Source organism: Larimichthys crocea, chromosome XII (assembly GCF_000972845.2).
Source record: "Larimichthys crocea isolate SSNF chromosome XII, L_crocea_2.0, whole genome shotgun sequence".
Lineage (NCBI taxonomy): Eukaryota > Metazoa > Chordata > Actinopteri > Sciaenidae > Larimichthys > Larimichthys crocea.
Window position 1 is genome coordinate 8,007,925 of NC_040022.1, and position 17,278 is coordinate 8,025,202.

The 17,278-nt window shown below is 42.5% G+C and overlaps 1 protein-coding gene across 3 annotated transcripts in view; it reads right to left on the reverse strand.

Annotated features, from left to right (window-relative positions):
- srcin1a (SRC kinase signaling inhibitor 1a) overlaps positions 1-17,278 on the reverse strand; it is a 100,983-nt gene that overhangs the window by 53,838 nt on the left and 29,867 nt on the right. Inside the window, exon 1 of one of the 3 annotated variants that reach the window (XM_019258702.2) lies at positions 10,829-10,939. The exons of the other annotated variants lie outside the window; for them this stretch is intronic. Within the exon in view, the coding sequence (XP_019114247.1) occupies positions 10,829-10,853 (25 nt within the window). The 5' untranslated portion in view covers positions 10,854-10,939. Of the gene's footprint in view, positions 1-10,828; positions 10,940-17,278 lie in introns of those variants that run through there. 3 annotated transcript variants of the gene reach the window in all.

Genomic DNA, 17,278 nt, shown 5'->3' on the forward strand with positions numbered 1-17,278 from the left:
TAAGAAGCTTTATCTGAGCTGATACACAGAGCGTCTGCATATTCATGAGATAAGCTGGGTTATTATGAAGGAGTGGGGCAACGCCAGAGGAAGAAGGCAGTAAGGGAGTCATAAATATGTTTACAGTTGTGTTTCTGCTTTGTGTTCAGGTGCAGGCTACTTTATTCACAGGCAGATTTAATGTGAAAGGGGTAGTTCACAGTGAGAATCTGCAGAGCTTAGTTCATTGTTTTAGTGCAATAGTTCAGTCTCAAAATCTGCATTCTTTTTTTTTATTATATGTTCAAAAGGAATAAAAATACTTAGCCTCTCTTGGATGTGAAAGTAGACAATTGTCTGATTACTCATTAGGCATTCGTAGCAGTACTCCATACAGAGATGTGGACTTAAAAGCAGAGACAAAGCTGTTAAAAGCAAGCAATAGTTGACTTGGTAAGAGTTCAAATCAGAGTTCAGCAACAGTTAATCAGTCAGTGACGGCAAACGAACAAGCCAATGGGCAGGAACAGTGGCTGGGTAAGACTGGGTAGTACTTTAGAAACTCTGGCAAGTGACTGTGGGAAAAGGCCTGGTATATGCATGCAGGGGGGAAAATAAGTAACAGGTGTGCTAGTGGAGCAGGGTATCAGGTGGGGCAGGTGGGGAACAGCAGGTATCTGTCTGAAATGACAGGAGATTGGGGGGGGGGCTAAGGACCCAGGCTGGAAATGAACCAATGTTTCTGCCATAGGGACTCTAGCTTGATACACAGGGCACACACTCTACCAGGTGAGGTAGGACAGGAGATGTTAATGACAGGACAAAGAAAATGTGTACAATGACTAAGCAGAAGTCGCTGTTGTGACAGGATTTAGTGCAGTTTTCCTTCCGCTTGTTCTTGAGTTCTTCTAGAAGCACTATGGTGCCTGTTTTCATGAGTGGGTTCCTCGTTTTATTTGTCTTGTGCATGCAAACACACTCTTGCCAACAGTTTCACATTATTCTACTGATTTGCAGCACAGGTGGCAGTAAGACACAGAGATCAACAACAAAAGGAAGGGGGGGATGCCTATTTCAACATGTTTAAACAATGCTGATTAAAAAAACACCAGTATAGACGGCACTTCAAGGATACACAGTTTGAGAAGAAACTGTTCCACCTCTACAAGGCGTCTTTAAGCAAAAGCAAATACACTTGAAATGAGTAATATCACCCACCAGCTCGAGACCAAATTACAGTTTCTCTGTAACTTTAAGAACGTTCTCAACAATCGATCCCTACCTCCTCCCTGTGACTGCTTCCACTGAACATGTTTGCTGTTTTATAAATAAGTAATGTACACATGCTTAGAAATGTACACATGCTTAGAAATTACATACAGTAAGACAGTATTTCGTGTTGCTGTACACTGACTGCAGGTTCATTATGCTGACTCTGAACAGGTCAGGACCTTTTGCTGTTTCTCGCCTCTGGAGGCCAACATGCTGACAGCATCAGGCCGATTATACAACAGCCTTCTGCCGGCATGTTGCCCAGGCTGTCGGCAGAAAACCAGAAGTGTCAAAACTTCCAAACTGAAATCTCTTGAAATGCTCCCTTGGGCGAAGCACTAAAGATATTAGTCGATCTTGACTATCATTTACTTATTTGTTTATTTATTCACTTTATTTGAATTAACAGCTTTTATTTGTGAGATTCTCCTGCCAAACACAAAAACAGTACTCCACTAGAAACACAAGGTAATTGCAAACAACATCTCCTGTTTTTTGCTGTTCTTGTATCTAATTAAACACTTAAGCACCAAAACAAGATCACTATTATTATTCTAATATTATTTCAGTGGAATTAAAGTCAAACCCGATTTGTGCTGCTAAGATTGGGAGCCTAACATTTCCTAATGATCGTGTAATGATGTGTAATTTGCCGTAAATCTTGTCATCGCTGCTGGTTAAATAAGGGGATCTCAGCCGCCAGTGGAGCAGCACTGTTAAGGTTACTTCCTTTACGGAGTAGGATTACTGAGCTGGCTCTGACATGTACTGTAGTTTGTTGCCTCCACTCCCGGTAGACCTGCTGCCAAGCCTCTTGTAGTATTAGCACGCTGCCATTTTCATTCCAGACAGAGCCAACAGCCTAACCTAACAAGCACTCTCCCACAGGAACACATCTGTTGTCAGATTAGTTAGGCTCTGGCCATGGGTTATCAATCAAAGTGGTGAATTACATTACATACTGAAATTCATTCATCACTTACATCGGCTGATTAAATGATTTACTAGAACAGATGTAGGCAGACGCGATGGAGAGGCTCCAAAAAAAAGAAAAAAAGAGAGAGAGAATGTTAAAGAGAGGACATTTTCCAAAAGCAACTGTGGGCAGTAAAACTGAGAAAAATGAGTTTGGAGTTCATCCGCTGCTGTGACACAGAGCTCAGCTTCATTTCACTCAGCAGCATCATAATTTAATGTGATTATAACATTTGAAAGGGTCACTGTGCATGATAGGATGGTAAATTTAAGCGCTAGCCTCGATATTTGACTTTTAAAACACACATATGCGCAGTGGCAGGTAATGACAATTTGTGTAGCAGACTAATAGGCATACAGAGTGTTTTCATGGTGTGTTTTCTGGTGACAGGTAAACAGAGTTAACAGGTGATTGGCACTGGAAACTATGTGGCACCAGCTGCCAAACATGAGGACCACAGGCCAAGTGACAAAGGTTAAACTGAGGGGCACAAATTAGGCACCTGTGAAGACACAGACATTGGCTGACCGTAATAGTGTCAAAACAGGCCTGAAATGCTAGAAGCAAAAACAGCTGTAGCCAAACTGTCTTGGGGAGACATGCACAGTAACAGAGGTTCTGATTTTCTTCAAATAATAAGAATAACTGGAGCAGTTTTCCTCTCCAATGGGAATTATCCTGACAGTTTAATTGGAACAAGACTAACTTTTTGTCTAATTAAAGAGCAAGAGGCTGTCACAGCAGATTGGTCGCCTTGACAACAGGTCAGCTGATCTGGGAAGCTGTCTGCAGTTAGCTAGCCCCCACACACAGACCCACACCCTCCCACACACACACACACACACACACACACTTGTCCAACAAGCATACAGTGCAAGGTTGCACAAGCATGCTGGTGAGAGACACAGCCGGTGACAGATGTGGCACAAGCAGGGCAATGGAGATTACAAGTTGTCAAGTCAACATGGCACAGATCTGTGTTGTGACGCTGATAGTCGTGTGTCACAGTACAAACTGCTCTCTGTCAGCTGGCATCAGAGAAAAGACAAATGGAGAATCAGAGGATGGGATGTAGGTGGTGGGTTTTCATAAGGTTGCCTTGAAGAAATCGTCTGTGAAGTTAAAAGAATCAAAATTAAACTCTGCTCTTTTATCGTGAAATCATGTTTTGAAATCATTTTGTCTTGTGTTACCACTAAAGTCAAATTTAAAAGGACAGTTAGATCAGAAAATATCCATCTTGAAACTGTGTCACAAACACAGAGGCAACATCTGCAATTGAAGTTAAGTAAAATCTGTGACACAGACTGACCTGTCATTCCAGCCTGTTTGGGAGGATTTTGTCACACCTCTTATGATCCCAGAATAAGTGGGGAGATGAGCAGCACACAGCAGTCCCTAGTGGGGTGTTCAAGTAATTGCTTGTTTCACCAGTCCCAGAGGATATCACAAAGTGGGCTACAGAGTATAGCTCATCGAAAACCCTGCAAAACAACGGCTCTACCTTCTGCCTCACATCTCCCTTCAACCTCTGCTGCCCGTCTATTTATCTTCGTCACATTGGAGAGGACAAGAAAATGTTACTGACAGACCACACGTTACCTGGTACAATAGTGTGTGTGTTTGTGTCTGCTCTACACAGGTGGAGAGCAACTGAAAATCCAAATCACATGTAGTCATTGTCATCATATTATTGAGAAATGAATGAAAACATAATGTATTTCAAGATTACCGAAGGATTGCACATTTTAGGAACAAATTTGAGATTTCAGTTTTGACCATTAGTACGGGTTCTGCATTTGTACGGATGAATGATTTATTTTAATTTCCATAACAGATTGCAGGGTAGTATTCATGATTAGTTATATACATGAATACTTCCTAAAGTATAAGGAAACATGGTCTGTTGATATTTAGTACAATCCTAAATTCAAGACAAAACTGTCAGACAACTATAACAGTGTTTTTAGTGTCTTATAAGTTTATGTAGATTTGGCAGTTCAACACATAAATAATAATAAATCATTTTCCAAAATAGTGTGATGCAGATATTGTAGTTTTAGTATGTATGTTTTAGTAGCCGGAAAAAAACCCTCAAATGTTTTCAATTTCAATTGCTGCAAGTAGCTTTTGTAATGTTTTTTTAATGTGCTGTGTTTTTATATAACCGTGTCCCTTTCAGCCTCACTTCTCTGCCTCTTGTGTGTTATTGACTCGATTTCCTTCTATACATCACATTAGTTCGGACACTAATGGCCATGCAGTAACGTACGCCAGCATGTCATGTTGGGTGTGTGTGTGTGTGTGTGTCTATGGATGCAGGTTTTTCCACTTCATCATTACACTTCTATTGATCTTAGTGCACATGCATCAAGGGAACCAGCCTATTCTCTCTCCGCGTAAAGCCAACGCTGTGATTTTCCTCTCCTCCTCCTCATCCTCCTCCCTGTCATGCCTCTCTCTCTCCCTCTCGTCTACACCGGTGCTGCATGCGTTTTGAGCCTCTGATTTGGGGTGGTGTGCAGACGGATGAAGGGGCGGGGCAGCAGTACAGATAGATTCATGGGTTTCTATGGTGATGTACTGGAGGTGAGCAGGGAAGAGCAGCCAGTTGGCACGAAAGAGGAGGAGGAGATGATGAGTTAGACGTTAATAAGCTGTCACTGCCAACACAACACAGCGCCCACTGCAACAAACAAAAACAGCAAAGACAACCCCCTGACAAGCCCGGTGTGATAAACAACAACCAAACAGGCGTACACTTGTTCCACCCACAGAGGAGAGCTACAAACCGCAGGTCAGGCTTGGACAAGTGAAATGTAAATGACTGCTTTGAGTGGAAAATAAAACTACACGTGTAATCGAGGAGATTTTTGCTGTAAATTGCAGTTTTACTTTGTGAAAGTAATTTAAAAAAATAAAACAGCAGCAGAGTTTCTGTCCCCTTCCAGACTAACCTCGATATCTTTGCTCACTCCCAAATGGCTTACCACAGCAGGACAAGGATTAGCGAATGTTGCTACTGCCGCTTCAAAACTTTCCTTCAACTGCAGCAGTCAAGATCGATCAAACCGAAAAAAAGAGAGAAGGTCAGATGCATCCTGGGGCAATTTGGTTACTTTGCTTTGTTTTTGATTTTTAGCGGTGTCAGGAAACATTTAACAGCAGCTTTTCTTTTCCCTTGGTTGATTTAACTTTACAGGAAAAGAAAAAGCAACAACAAATAAATGATGTATCACTATATGCTCTGAAGAATACCTCCCACAATGTTCCTGCTAGTCTATTTTTAGTTACATACTGTATTATATGATATAATCAATGGCTGCCGGGGTTTGATGCGGACATGCTAACATTTCCTTGTCACTGATACTCAGAGCACCAAGTAACATTTACCCAAGTTAAAATGGCATTTATGATGAGTCCTAAGGGTAATCTGATTGGATGTTCTTCTCCAGCCTTCAGGCGTAATGGTGCCAATCACATCCACGGGAGAGCTGCCTCTCTGGACAGACAGCTATCTCGCCTTAGGACTCATGTATGGGGGGGCTATAGCTCTATAACAAGAGAGGATACAGCACAATTTAACATAAATTGAGACATCAAGAAATGTCTCTGTTTCAGTGAGAGTTCTTCCCCTTTCTTCTTGCCACCTGCTGCCTGAATGAAACTTAAATCTGACAATTGTTAAGTGTTCTGCCCCAGAGCCCCAGCGCACTTGGCAGAGCAGCCCATTGCTAATCCAGTAAGAACTAGCACTGACTCACAACTAGCTGAAACATGGAGAGAGATTAAGATTGACAGAGAGGGAGACTGAGAGACAAAGGAAGCTAAGGGGGCTAAGAATAGAGGTGGATGACACTTTGAAAGCCAGAGACGAAAATAGGAATACAGACACTGGCAGAAAGAGGTTGGTGAGGAGAAGACAAATTGATGGTTTATGGTAAGATTTGAAAAGTGGAGGAAGAGCAGGAAGAAGTGGGACAGTAGGATGTTTGGATATATGGAGAGGGGATAAAAAAAAAAGGAGGAAGTTGGCATTGGGGCCAGTGGCCGGATGAATGATGGGAGAGTGGAGGAATCCGGTGTGCAAGGTGTCCTCCAAATCTATTGGTCACCCAGAGACTCATTAGTGTTTGCACGTAGGCGTCTGGTTATAAATAGGCTTTAGAGCGTGTGTTTGACAGGAGGGAGTCTAGGATTTGATGGCAGGACATTAATCTCACCAGAGAACTCCCGGAAGATGGAAGGACTGGCAAACAGACGGATCTCCCCAAAACAAGCACACTATTTTATGAGTCAGCAGTCCCCATCTACTGTCTCACTTCAGCTTGTCCTCACTGTTCTTTGTGTGCACCTGACACTTAATGCCAAAATGACCTGGAGTGATTTTCTAAAACACATGGCTGTTTTTCTGTTTTGTTTTTTTGAATTTTTGGAAAAAAAAGAAGAAAAATTTTCAAATTCAAAACCTCCCATTACTCTGTCTTTTCCGTCCCTGCTTCTTTTTGGATGCTTTTTCACTTTCTCTCCTGACTGCAGAGCTCATCATGCCTTGCTGGATGCTTTTGAGATATTTCCAGTTCCTGCTTAAAAGCTTGTGAGTCACTCACGGCATGTTCTCCAAATTCTTTGTCTCTCTTAGGCTTCATCTACTCTTATTTGCATCCCTTCCCTACAGCCTTAAAAAATGCGACGCTCTCACTGCCTTTAATTAGAAAAAAAAATGCTCTCACCACTCTCGACTCTATCTGACATCTGGTTCCATTCTGTTTCTGACCTGCTGTTCTTCTCGCCCTCTGGCCAGTTGGAGCAGATGTGCACACGCGCTCCATGTTCTCCGTCTGTAGATGGCGCCTCAAGCAACAGCTATGCCCTCATGTCAACCCCCTACCACAACCTTCTGTCACACACACACTAAACTCTCAGACCCTACAAATCCAGTCTTCACAAACATGAGCACAGATCATCCAGTTCCCCCAGATGCCCCCCCGAAGACCTCAGCGAGACCCTTTGGTCATGCAACGTTCTGGATCATCAGGACATAAAGCTGTGGCTGAGTGAGGGGAATGAATGAACGAGGCACAGAGCCATGGCTCAATCATGACCCAAAGCAATTGGCAAATAGCTAACCCAAGCTGCTTAAAACTGACTGATCTTTACTAATGACTAGTTTAATGATTCTGTCTGGTCCCCTCAGTCCTCACTGCATCTAGTCTAGTGATATCTGATCTCCTCAGATATAATAAAACATAGACAACAGACAATTTTCCAAACTGAAAAATCCAAGCTGAAGATCCTTGACACTTACCTCTCCTATAATCTATTTTTATAATAGATAACAAAACAATGTTATAATAATGTGACGATGTGAAAGGAGTCACTCATAATGACGAACATACACAAAGTTATCGCTTGAATCTGCAACTCTCCTCGGGTTTACAGAGTCTTACACCCAGTTTCACCTCATTGTTTAAATTATCTGCTGACACAAATATAGCGTTCCATCTCACTCTCACCACTTTTATAGTGCTGTCGTAATAGGCAGCTGTTTAGTAAAAATAGATGTCAGACAGACACAATTAGAGCTCTAGCTGGTGAACAAAGTGGAGCATTTACTGTAGCAGCCAGATATTCACCTCAGGAGGTGATAGAGACCAAACATTTAGATATTTTTTTTCTTCTGCTTAGCAGCTTACAGCAAATAAATCCCTCGAGTTGCTTCATGGACAGAAGACTGAAATAGCAAAAATAGAAAATGTGTTCAAGCACCACTGTTGGAAAATATTCAACCTGGTGAAGTTGCCTTGAGCAAGAGCTTCAATCATGTGGCTCTGTAACTAAAGCTGACCACTGATCACCTTGTGGAGGAATAGAGAAAGATTGCCATCGTCACTTCAGTACAGTAGTCATTTACATTATTGTTTAAACCTAATGATGTTGTTCATGTGACTTTTTGTGTGGCACATTCATTAATAATTAAACATTAGAACATTTCAAATATAAACAAATATAACACTATAACACTTGTGTTGAGAACACGTCCCCACAGAGAGCTAACACCAGAGCTCCACTGTTCATGCAGTGTCAATGTGACTGCATAGGAAAAAGAAAAAATATCAAAGGGAAACATCGCTTTGAGGGTAAGATGGAACTCTCAGAAATACTGCCACAGCCCCTCATCATCTCCTCTCTGCTCTCTCTTCACGGCCAATTTCACCCTCACATCTCGCTCCTCTTCTCCATGGTAGTGACAACCAGTGCAGATCTGGAGTCTCAAGTTCAGCCCTCGTCTGGAGAAAAGTCGAGCAAAGGTTGAACAAAGACACATCTTAAAGTAAATCCCTATTCATTACCACAGAAATATCCATTTAGGCTAGACAGTGTGTGTTGAGGTATCTCAAGCAGTTCATTAGTGCTGAAATAATTTAGTTGATCATTAAAAAAAATAAGTATCAAATATTTAATTTATCAAGCAAAAATCACAACCATTCACTCTTTTCTGCTTATTAATGTCAGAAATGACAGATTTTTCTGTCTAATATCATTGTAGACTGAATATTTTTAACATAATTAATGTATTTTCAACTGTCGAAAAAAATTACTGAACACGTCACCTCAGTGCTCTGGGAAACGGTGATGTGCATCTGACATTTTATAAACTAAACACGTAACTGACTATAAGGATAACTGACAGATTAATGATAATGAAAAGAGTCGCTAGCTACAGTGATTGACACCTCAAGTTGACAGTAGGTAGGGGAGATGGTAGTAAAGTAAGACAGCACCACAAGCTTCCTCCATCGTAAACACATCTACACCCACATATTCACAGAGCATACATGCATCTTAGTATGAAATCCCAGCACAAACAAAAGTGTCAGCTGCTCACTTTTGATCTCCCACTGCTCATTCTACAACTGTCTTGAATCCTTTAAACTCATTTTATGAAGACAACAGAGTGTAGGTGTGTTTAGAAGGGGTGGATGAAGAGAGTCATTTATGCGGAGAGAGTTCGCCTTGTTATAATCTATGAAGCTACTGCTTTGTTAAAAGTGTACACCTCTGAGTGTGTGTGTGTGTGTGTTGGATGGTCTGGCTCTGTGAACCCTGCACCTCAGTGGCATTGATCTTAGACGCGTGCACACACACACGCACACACACACACATTAACTCTCTATTCCGTGATGAGATCGAACTGAGGGCATGATGAATAAATAATGGTGTAAACTCTGGAGGTTCCCTTGACTAATTAATGGGAGGAAAGATTCTTCTAGAGAAGCAACAATACAAGAGAGCAAGAGAAGGCCAAGTAGTAAATCAAGGATCACTGCACAGACTTCATACGCACTTGAAATGTATACACACACACACACGCAGATGCACACATATAAACACTGCATATACTCGTACGTGCACATCCTAATTTGCGATTCAGTGCTGTGAAGAGAAAAACAAAAGAGGGGAGGAGAGGTGCTGGCCTCTATTGACTCAAAACCCTGTGGGCTAATGAGAACTCCAACACACAAAAACACCCATACACACACACATTACTGTCGTATCTCTGTGTTGGAGTGTGAAGGCGGCTTGTGTAAGCATCTCACCACATTCCTCGTCATGCAAGGATAACATGAAGGAATATCCAGTAAGAGAAATCCCAGTTGCTCGACAGTGTCCTTGTAGCTTTGTGAGCGAGCAAGCAAACTCTCTCTCTCTCTCTCTCTCTCTCTCACTCACACACACACACACACACACACACACACACACACACACACACACACACACACACACACACACACACACACACACACAAACACACGCTGTCAGTGAGGTCATTAGTGGTATAATTATGAAGAATAACCAGTTTAGCTGTCCCAGCTGTCCTCCTAACATCATCCAACTAGTTTCCCCAGATCATACACTGTCACAAAATATGAGCAGACAGCAGAGGGACGGAGGAAATGAAAATGAGCCATAGTTGGAAAAGGGAGTGGTAACACTGAATGAGAGAGGGCTTTTATTCTGTCATGCTGACATCTCCCTGGAAACAGTGTTCGATATACAGGGGATAGCAGGAGCCTTAGCAGACAAATTCAAATTGAAATTCACAGCGGCAAAAACATTTCTGCTCTCACATACATGCAAATATAAATCAGCGTGGCAGCAGAAGCAGCTACAATAGAAATCAAATGAACCAAAAGTGACTGGCTACAAATGACTTAAAAACTCCTAAAGGGTGCATGGGAAGCCTTGACAGAGTTCGTGAAGAAGCCTGTCATGAATGAGGCAGCTGCAGCAATCGTTTGAGTCCTGGAGGAGCCACTGGGCTCCATAGCCTTTGAACATACAGGAGGCACGCAGGAGCAGACAGCAGAGCTACGTGACTCTCATGACAACAACCACAATGTCACACACATGCAGAGAGAGTCCCTTAATGCTGCAGGTTATCAAGATTAAATAGCGTCCATGCAAATGCACAAACTAAAAGGATGCCTTAAAAACAAAGTGAGAGAGGGGAAGAAGACAGGGAAGGGACTAAAAAGACAAACAAAACAGGACTGGGACATACAAAAGAAGGAAGAGGGGACCACTCCAAGTGCCCACCTGAGGGTTTCCCAGCATTCTCCATCCGTGCTCCTCTCAGCCCTCTATCCCTCTTTTGTTGTCTAGGTCATTCCATCCCTCCACCCATCTCCAAAGTCCTCCCAAGCAGCCACCACCGCACTGGGACACTGGCTTAGGCAAAAATATTGTGTAAAATAAAACAAAAAAATGAAAGGGAGGGACAAGGGAGGGATTGTGAAAGAGGTGAGAGAGAGGAGGAGTATGGGAAGAAACACAGTGAGGGAGAGAGATACAGAGGGTGAGAGAGAGAGAGAGAGAGAGAGAGAGAGAGGGGAGTAAGGCTGCCAGATCTGAACATTGTCTCTTTTCTCATTGTGTGTCCCTGCCTGTCGGTCTTGCTGGCTCTTTGGCTCTCTCTCTCTCTATTTCCCTCATTATGTCCATCTGAGCGGTCATGCCAAGTTAGCAGGGTAGCAGGAAAAAACATGGCTCCCTGTGGCCTCAAAACACCTTGCAGACTGGCCACCTCTTACTGGTTGCTGACTGCAGACCTGTGTACACTAGCTTTGTGCTGGGGGACATTGGACTGAGTGGAGGTAAGTGTATGTTTGTGTGTGTTTGACTGCTATGTCAGTCAGCCAGAGCAGCAGATTACTGACGCTCCACTGGCACGTCCCACTTCATCCTTCTCTCCTGTCACCCCGGCAACACCTCCGCTCCCTGCCCGCTTCCCCCAGTCCTCCACCCCCTTTCTCCACCATCTGCCTTCATTTCTCCCACCCCACCTCCTTCCTTCCCTTGACGTAACCTGAGAAAGAGTCTTTAAATTTCATTTCATCCGTCTCTAAAATCTATAAGAGCAGAGCTAACTCCAAGCAGTCCACAGGATTAGTAAAGATCGTCAATCTCTGCATCTTGATCTACTCTAATAAAAAGAGACCCATCAAAGCGATGTGTATCCACACATGACCCCCAGGGTACTCCCTTGCTCAGATAAGGATAGGCAATCGCAGGCTAGGGAGGCAAGAGGAGTAGTGTGGTAATTAACACCAGTGGGCCTGGGCTTAGGTCCATGCCAACACTCAGCAGAATTCAGATACTACACTGACCAACAACCATGGTTAAAATCAGAGGCGTATGAAGGCGAAGGCTTTGCTATCTGCTCCCCTGAGATAGCGATGATGTTTAATTAACATGTTAGATTCAGTCTGGATCTGCATCTGAGAGGCCTTCATAAAAAGCAGAGAGAGGTCAACGCAGGCCTCAAGGTGAAGACTCCCTGCAGAACGTATAGGAAACTAATCTCTGCAGTGAGGGAGAATCTGCTTTGATTAAGAGTGTGAGTGTGTGTGCATTTAAGGCTAGATTCCTGTTAATTTGGCAAGTTTTTTGTTAAGTCACTTGGCTTGAAATGATTGTTGCACGTAAGTACTTCCTCTGTCACAACTTTGATCAGATAAAAATCTTCACGTGTAAAATATAAAAGTCATTAACTGATTAGCCAGTTTTCATGAAATGATGGATGCCATTGTAATCTACATTTAATATGTTAGAAGCTATATTACATTCAGTGTTATTCCTGGGGCCTGACAAACAAAATGAATGCATGAATATTGAAAAATTGGCATTGTTTGCATCATGTTGGCCCGTTACTTTCAGGCAAACCTAAAACAGGGACCCAGCCTACTACTACTAGTGGTAAAATAAACTCCACAGGGTACCTTTAATGCTGAGTAGATGCCAGCTACAAAAAAAAACTTAAAGCCTGTGTAAAGTAAGAATAAATGTGTTCTGAGTTTGCCAGACCAAAGACAAAAGTGTTATTAACCACCCAGCCAAATTTGAATGATTAAAAATATCAAGGTTTATAAAATTAGGTGTAAAATTAGCCACCCTTTAACCTCCACAACAACTTTAACAACTCCACATTTCAGTACTATATCGTTCAAAGTCTTTTCACTTGTTTTCAGCAACTATTTTCCAACATATTTAATGTATTTTGAATAAAATCTTCAAATTACCTTTAAACAGACTTTAAGGACTCATTGTCCCTCCACTGATCAACTATAACTCTTGTTTTCCCCACTGTCATCAAAAATTAGCTGCAGCCTGAGTGTGTGTGCCTAAGACAAAGACCACTTTCACCGTGCAGTAGACTGAAGAGCAGCAGATGACACCCACAGACATCTTACCCTATGCAGAGCTGCACCTGCTGAGCTGTGCAAGGTTAACAATGGCCACATAGGGCTCGACAACTGCTGAACATGCAGTTTTACTCCCCGCAGAGTTCACACACATGCAGACGCGCACACACACACACGCACACACACACATCCGTGTTAAGTATTTGTTCCACATAAGCCTGTGCACATGTATGTGCTGTGAGGGATAGGTGTGTTGTTGGTGTGCTCGCAGTTTATGTTTGTGCCTGGTTAAGTGGTTAAGTGACTCGGAATGCATGTAAGCGCTTAGGCCTCACAAGGACAAGTAAACAACAAGAAAACAAAACAGCGTATCTTCTACCATTGAAAAACAACCCTCTACCCACCAAGCAATTTAGCACCTACAAATACAAACAGATGAGATATTAATGGCTTACTGTGTCCTCTTTGACCTTTTAATTATTCTGATTTGTGTACAGAGCAAGCGTGTCGTAATTGCATTAGCATCTCTGCAGGTTTACTTAATGTTCCAGTAGAGAAGGGATTGTGATTCAGCAAGCAGATAAGATAACACTCCATTCTTTGGTGTACACTAAATGATCCACTGTGAGTGTGTGTAGCTGCATTTATGCCTGCCTGTGTGGTTGCAGTAAATCATCTGAGATTTATTAGCTCAGTTACCACTAGTCAAACCTTCTGACGTGCAATTATGCTCCATCAGCAAATAAATGATTTGGCCATTATAGATCATAATTGGTTATGGAACAAAGGGTACAATATATTGTCCATCTCTTTGCAGCTGTTTAACACCCACTCCTGCACTGTGCTGCTTGTATTACCAGATAACTCTACTTGCCCCCTGTTTGGCCCCTCTTGCTATTCCCCACTTCCTTCTCTCTTCCCTCTGAGGATGTCTCTGGAGAGGACCACGGCTCCTTCTTTCCCTTTATCTTTAGAGCGAGGCATCTGGAAACCAGGGTCCGTCTCTGCCACTCTCCATCACATTCAATCATCCCCATGTTTATTCAGCTCTCCGACCTTTCCACCATCCCTCCGCCTCCCTTTCTACCCTCCTTCTGTCCCACCGCCTTCCTCTTGATGCTTACTACTTGTCTCTTTCTTGTCTCAGTTCTCAACCACAGCATTTATTATCACAGTCCTGCATCTTTCCATTACTATCTATCTCTCTCCAATTGTTTTCCTCTCCGCATCAACAGGGTTTTTGTCCTGGAAGATGCTCTATCATTTAAATTGTATGAGGATGGAGGATGCATAGGAAAACCTGTGCATCCATGCCTCTAAAGCTATACAGTACCTCAGTCATACATGATGCGGTATGCTTGATGGTATCTACAACAATTTCCACAGAATTGTAAATCTGTGACTTAAGAGTAAAGACAGAAATAAAAAAGCTACTCAGTGCCTCACTTTGAATCTTCAGTGCATCATTTTCACAATGGGTTTGTTTGTTGAAGTCTGAATTCAAATGTTGCTTGTCCTCTTAAATGCACTGGTCTGCTTTGCAGTTGTTTACTCCAGCATGTTTCCTCATTTTCTTTCTAACAATGCAAGTAGGTGTGGGGTATGTGAATAAAATGCTCTGTCACGTAGGTTGTTTAGCATATTTAGATAGAAATAATGATACATATTCTGATATACAGTAGTGAAATTTCTTTTCAGAATAAAATAGCCAGATGGGGATAACACAATTAATTAAATACCTGACAAATAAAGGTGCTTCACCATATTTATAAAATCCAGTATCTAAACGGTCCAATATCAAGCACTCCTGCTTACTGATTTGCAACATTACCACATCCCAAAGTGGCCTAAACACCTGGGGACAATTAAGAGATACCACAATATGAACAGTATGGCAAAATCTACTGCAGACACGTTCAGGTAGTATATATCATATAATCCTACCTTAAATAAAAGAATACCATATGATTGTGCACATTATTTTCTTTCTTTGATGTACAAAATATCTTTTGACTGTACACAGCTACTGTTCATTAAACAAACCACTTTAAGATTCAGACTATACTGCCAGTGTGACAGGGTCTCAAATCCAGATTTTGAGGATAGGATAGAGTAAAGGCAGTGCCAGTAAGCTGGTCACTGGAGACAAAGATGAGATGTAATGCCTATCGCAAGTGAGTGAGGGCGATTGGTGTCTAGCTACGGGCTAAGTGGAGATCTGCCTGCAGCTAATTAATGATGCCTCATTCCGGTTCAACAACCTCTGTGCTCCTGTGTTCAACTGAAGCATCCTAAGATGAGACAGCGAGGGAGAGTGAGGCAGAGAGATAGACTGCAATGACAACACAGCAAAAACAAGCGTGACCTTTTGGGCCAGATCTTATTTTGACACTGCACGTAAACAGTCTGTCCCACACAGAGATACAGCGTTGGTGGAGGAGGGATAAAGCGAATATCTCTGCATGACAAGGTGGCTGTGCACCTGTCTCATTATACCCTGTGTTGGCCACACAAGACAACTTTCCACCCTGCCGGGCCGAGCTAGGCCACAGATAAGAGGGAGTCGAGAAGAAAACGTTGAGCCGATAAGAACTGGTCTTAGAAAGTGCAGACACTGATAAAATGGAAGTACAAGGAGAAAGAGAGTTGAAAGAGCCAAGAGAGAGAGGATGGATGGATTTGCTGAGTAAATGGCTGCAAGCTAATCATGACGCTTACAGTAATGGATAAGCAGGGCTGTCCAGATTGCCTCATTTAAGGAGACTTGAGTATCATTTAGGTAGTCTCTCTGACACACTCAGAATAGATGTGTGTCGTGGAGACAGAGTGGTTCGTATTGAGAAAATGATAAAAGCTGAAGTTTTTTCTAAAACAAAACAAAAACTTCCACCTTTTCACTCTCCTCTCCTCTGCAACAGTAGTCCAAATGCTTGACCTTAGTTTCCGCAACTGGGTAGCAGACGATGTGAGCGGTGTGAAAATACTGCTCAGCTAGCCAGCTCAGTCCATGTCTGGGTGAGGAGTGAAGGCAGCACACAAAATCTTCGAAATGCATTTCCAGAGTTTCGCCCTGCTTTGATCCTCAGCTGGAGACAGACCACAAAACTGAACATCAGCCACCCTGAACCTTCACACGTACACTCAACTATCTACACACACAAAACACCATTACTATTCGTCCTTGGGTACACCCCTTCACACTAAGCTCCACTCTTAAGCCAAGGACTCCTCAATGCCAGTAGTTATTTCTTTTGTTTCTTTTATTACATTTCCTCATTGACTTTGTCCTTCTGTATTTGCCACTAATCTGTTTTTTATCCTTCCTCTTCCTTGACAGCATCAAGATTTTTTTTTCTCTACCCTCTCTCCCTCACTACCTCTCAAAGGATCCCTCAGAGGTGTTGTTGACTGTACTGTGGCCCACACTGCAGTAATCTAATGTTATTGGCCGTGCTATAACTCACTTTTATGTGATCAGGAACCCCACAGTCCCGGCTGCTGCACCTCGTGACAAACGACGCAAGTCAGACATGGCATCAATGAGTCAGCCGCACTGAGATGCTCTTATGAGACCAGCTTTTTAAAGCCTTTTGTATTTCTGTTTTTTCCAGAGCAGCTGTTGAATGTGCGTCAGTCAGGGTTCGTTGCCGAGTGGGTGAGTTTCTCCACCACTGCAGAGTAGCATTAACATTAAATGTGATCAGTCCGCCAGGAATCCAAAACAGACAGCAGAGCCATGTTGGGATGTTAGTGTTTTAAAATGTTTCAGTGTAAGGCCGCAAGTGAATCACAGCGCTGGCTGTTTGTTTCTGTTCTCACAGTGGGAAATTCCCGACAGCTTCTCCTCTAACTTAACTAAAGGCTTCTACAACGGCACAGACCAAAACAAACGAAGGCAGAAATTCAAATACTGCTTGTGACTGCTCGCTCTTATACCAAGCCAAGGGTAAAAAGGTCTTGTTTTTTGTTTATTAGCATATCCTAGCCTCCTGAACCATTCTCTGAGAGCAGAGCAAACAGCAGCAGCAACGCAAAGTGTTAAAGCCACTTATAATCAACTGAAGCACATTATTTGATCCTGAATACATCTTTCAGAGATTACATCTGTATGAAGCCTTTGAGCAGCCTTTGATTCTCCCTGTTTGTCATGTTAAAAGAAGTTGTGAGTCCGACAGAGTCTTCAGAAGAGACACTACAGACCTGTCATGATGTTCTGCAGTAAAGAATAGTTCACTAATCCTACACTGACAATGAGCAATGTTTACAAAAAACTACCCAGCTTTTTTCTAATTCAACATTTTAAATCCCTTTTGATGTCTCTAGACGACGACTGAGCACCACAGTT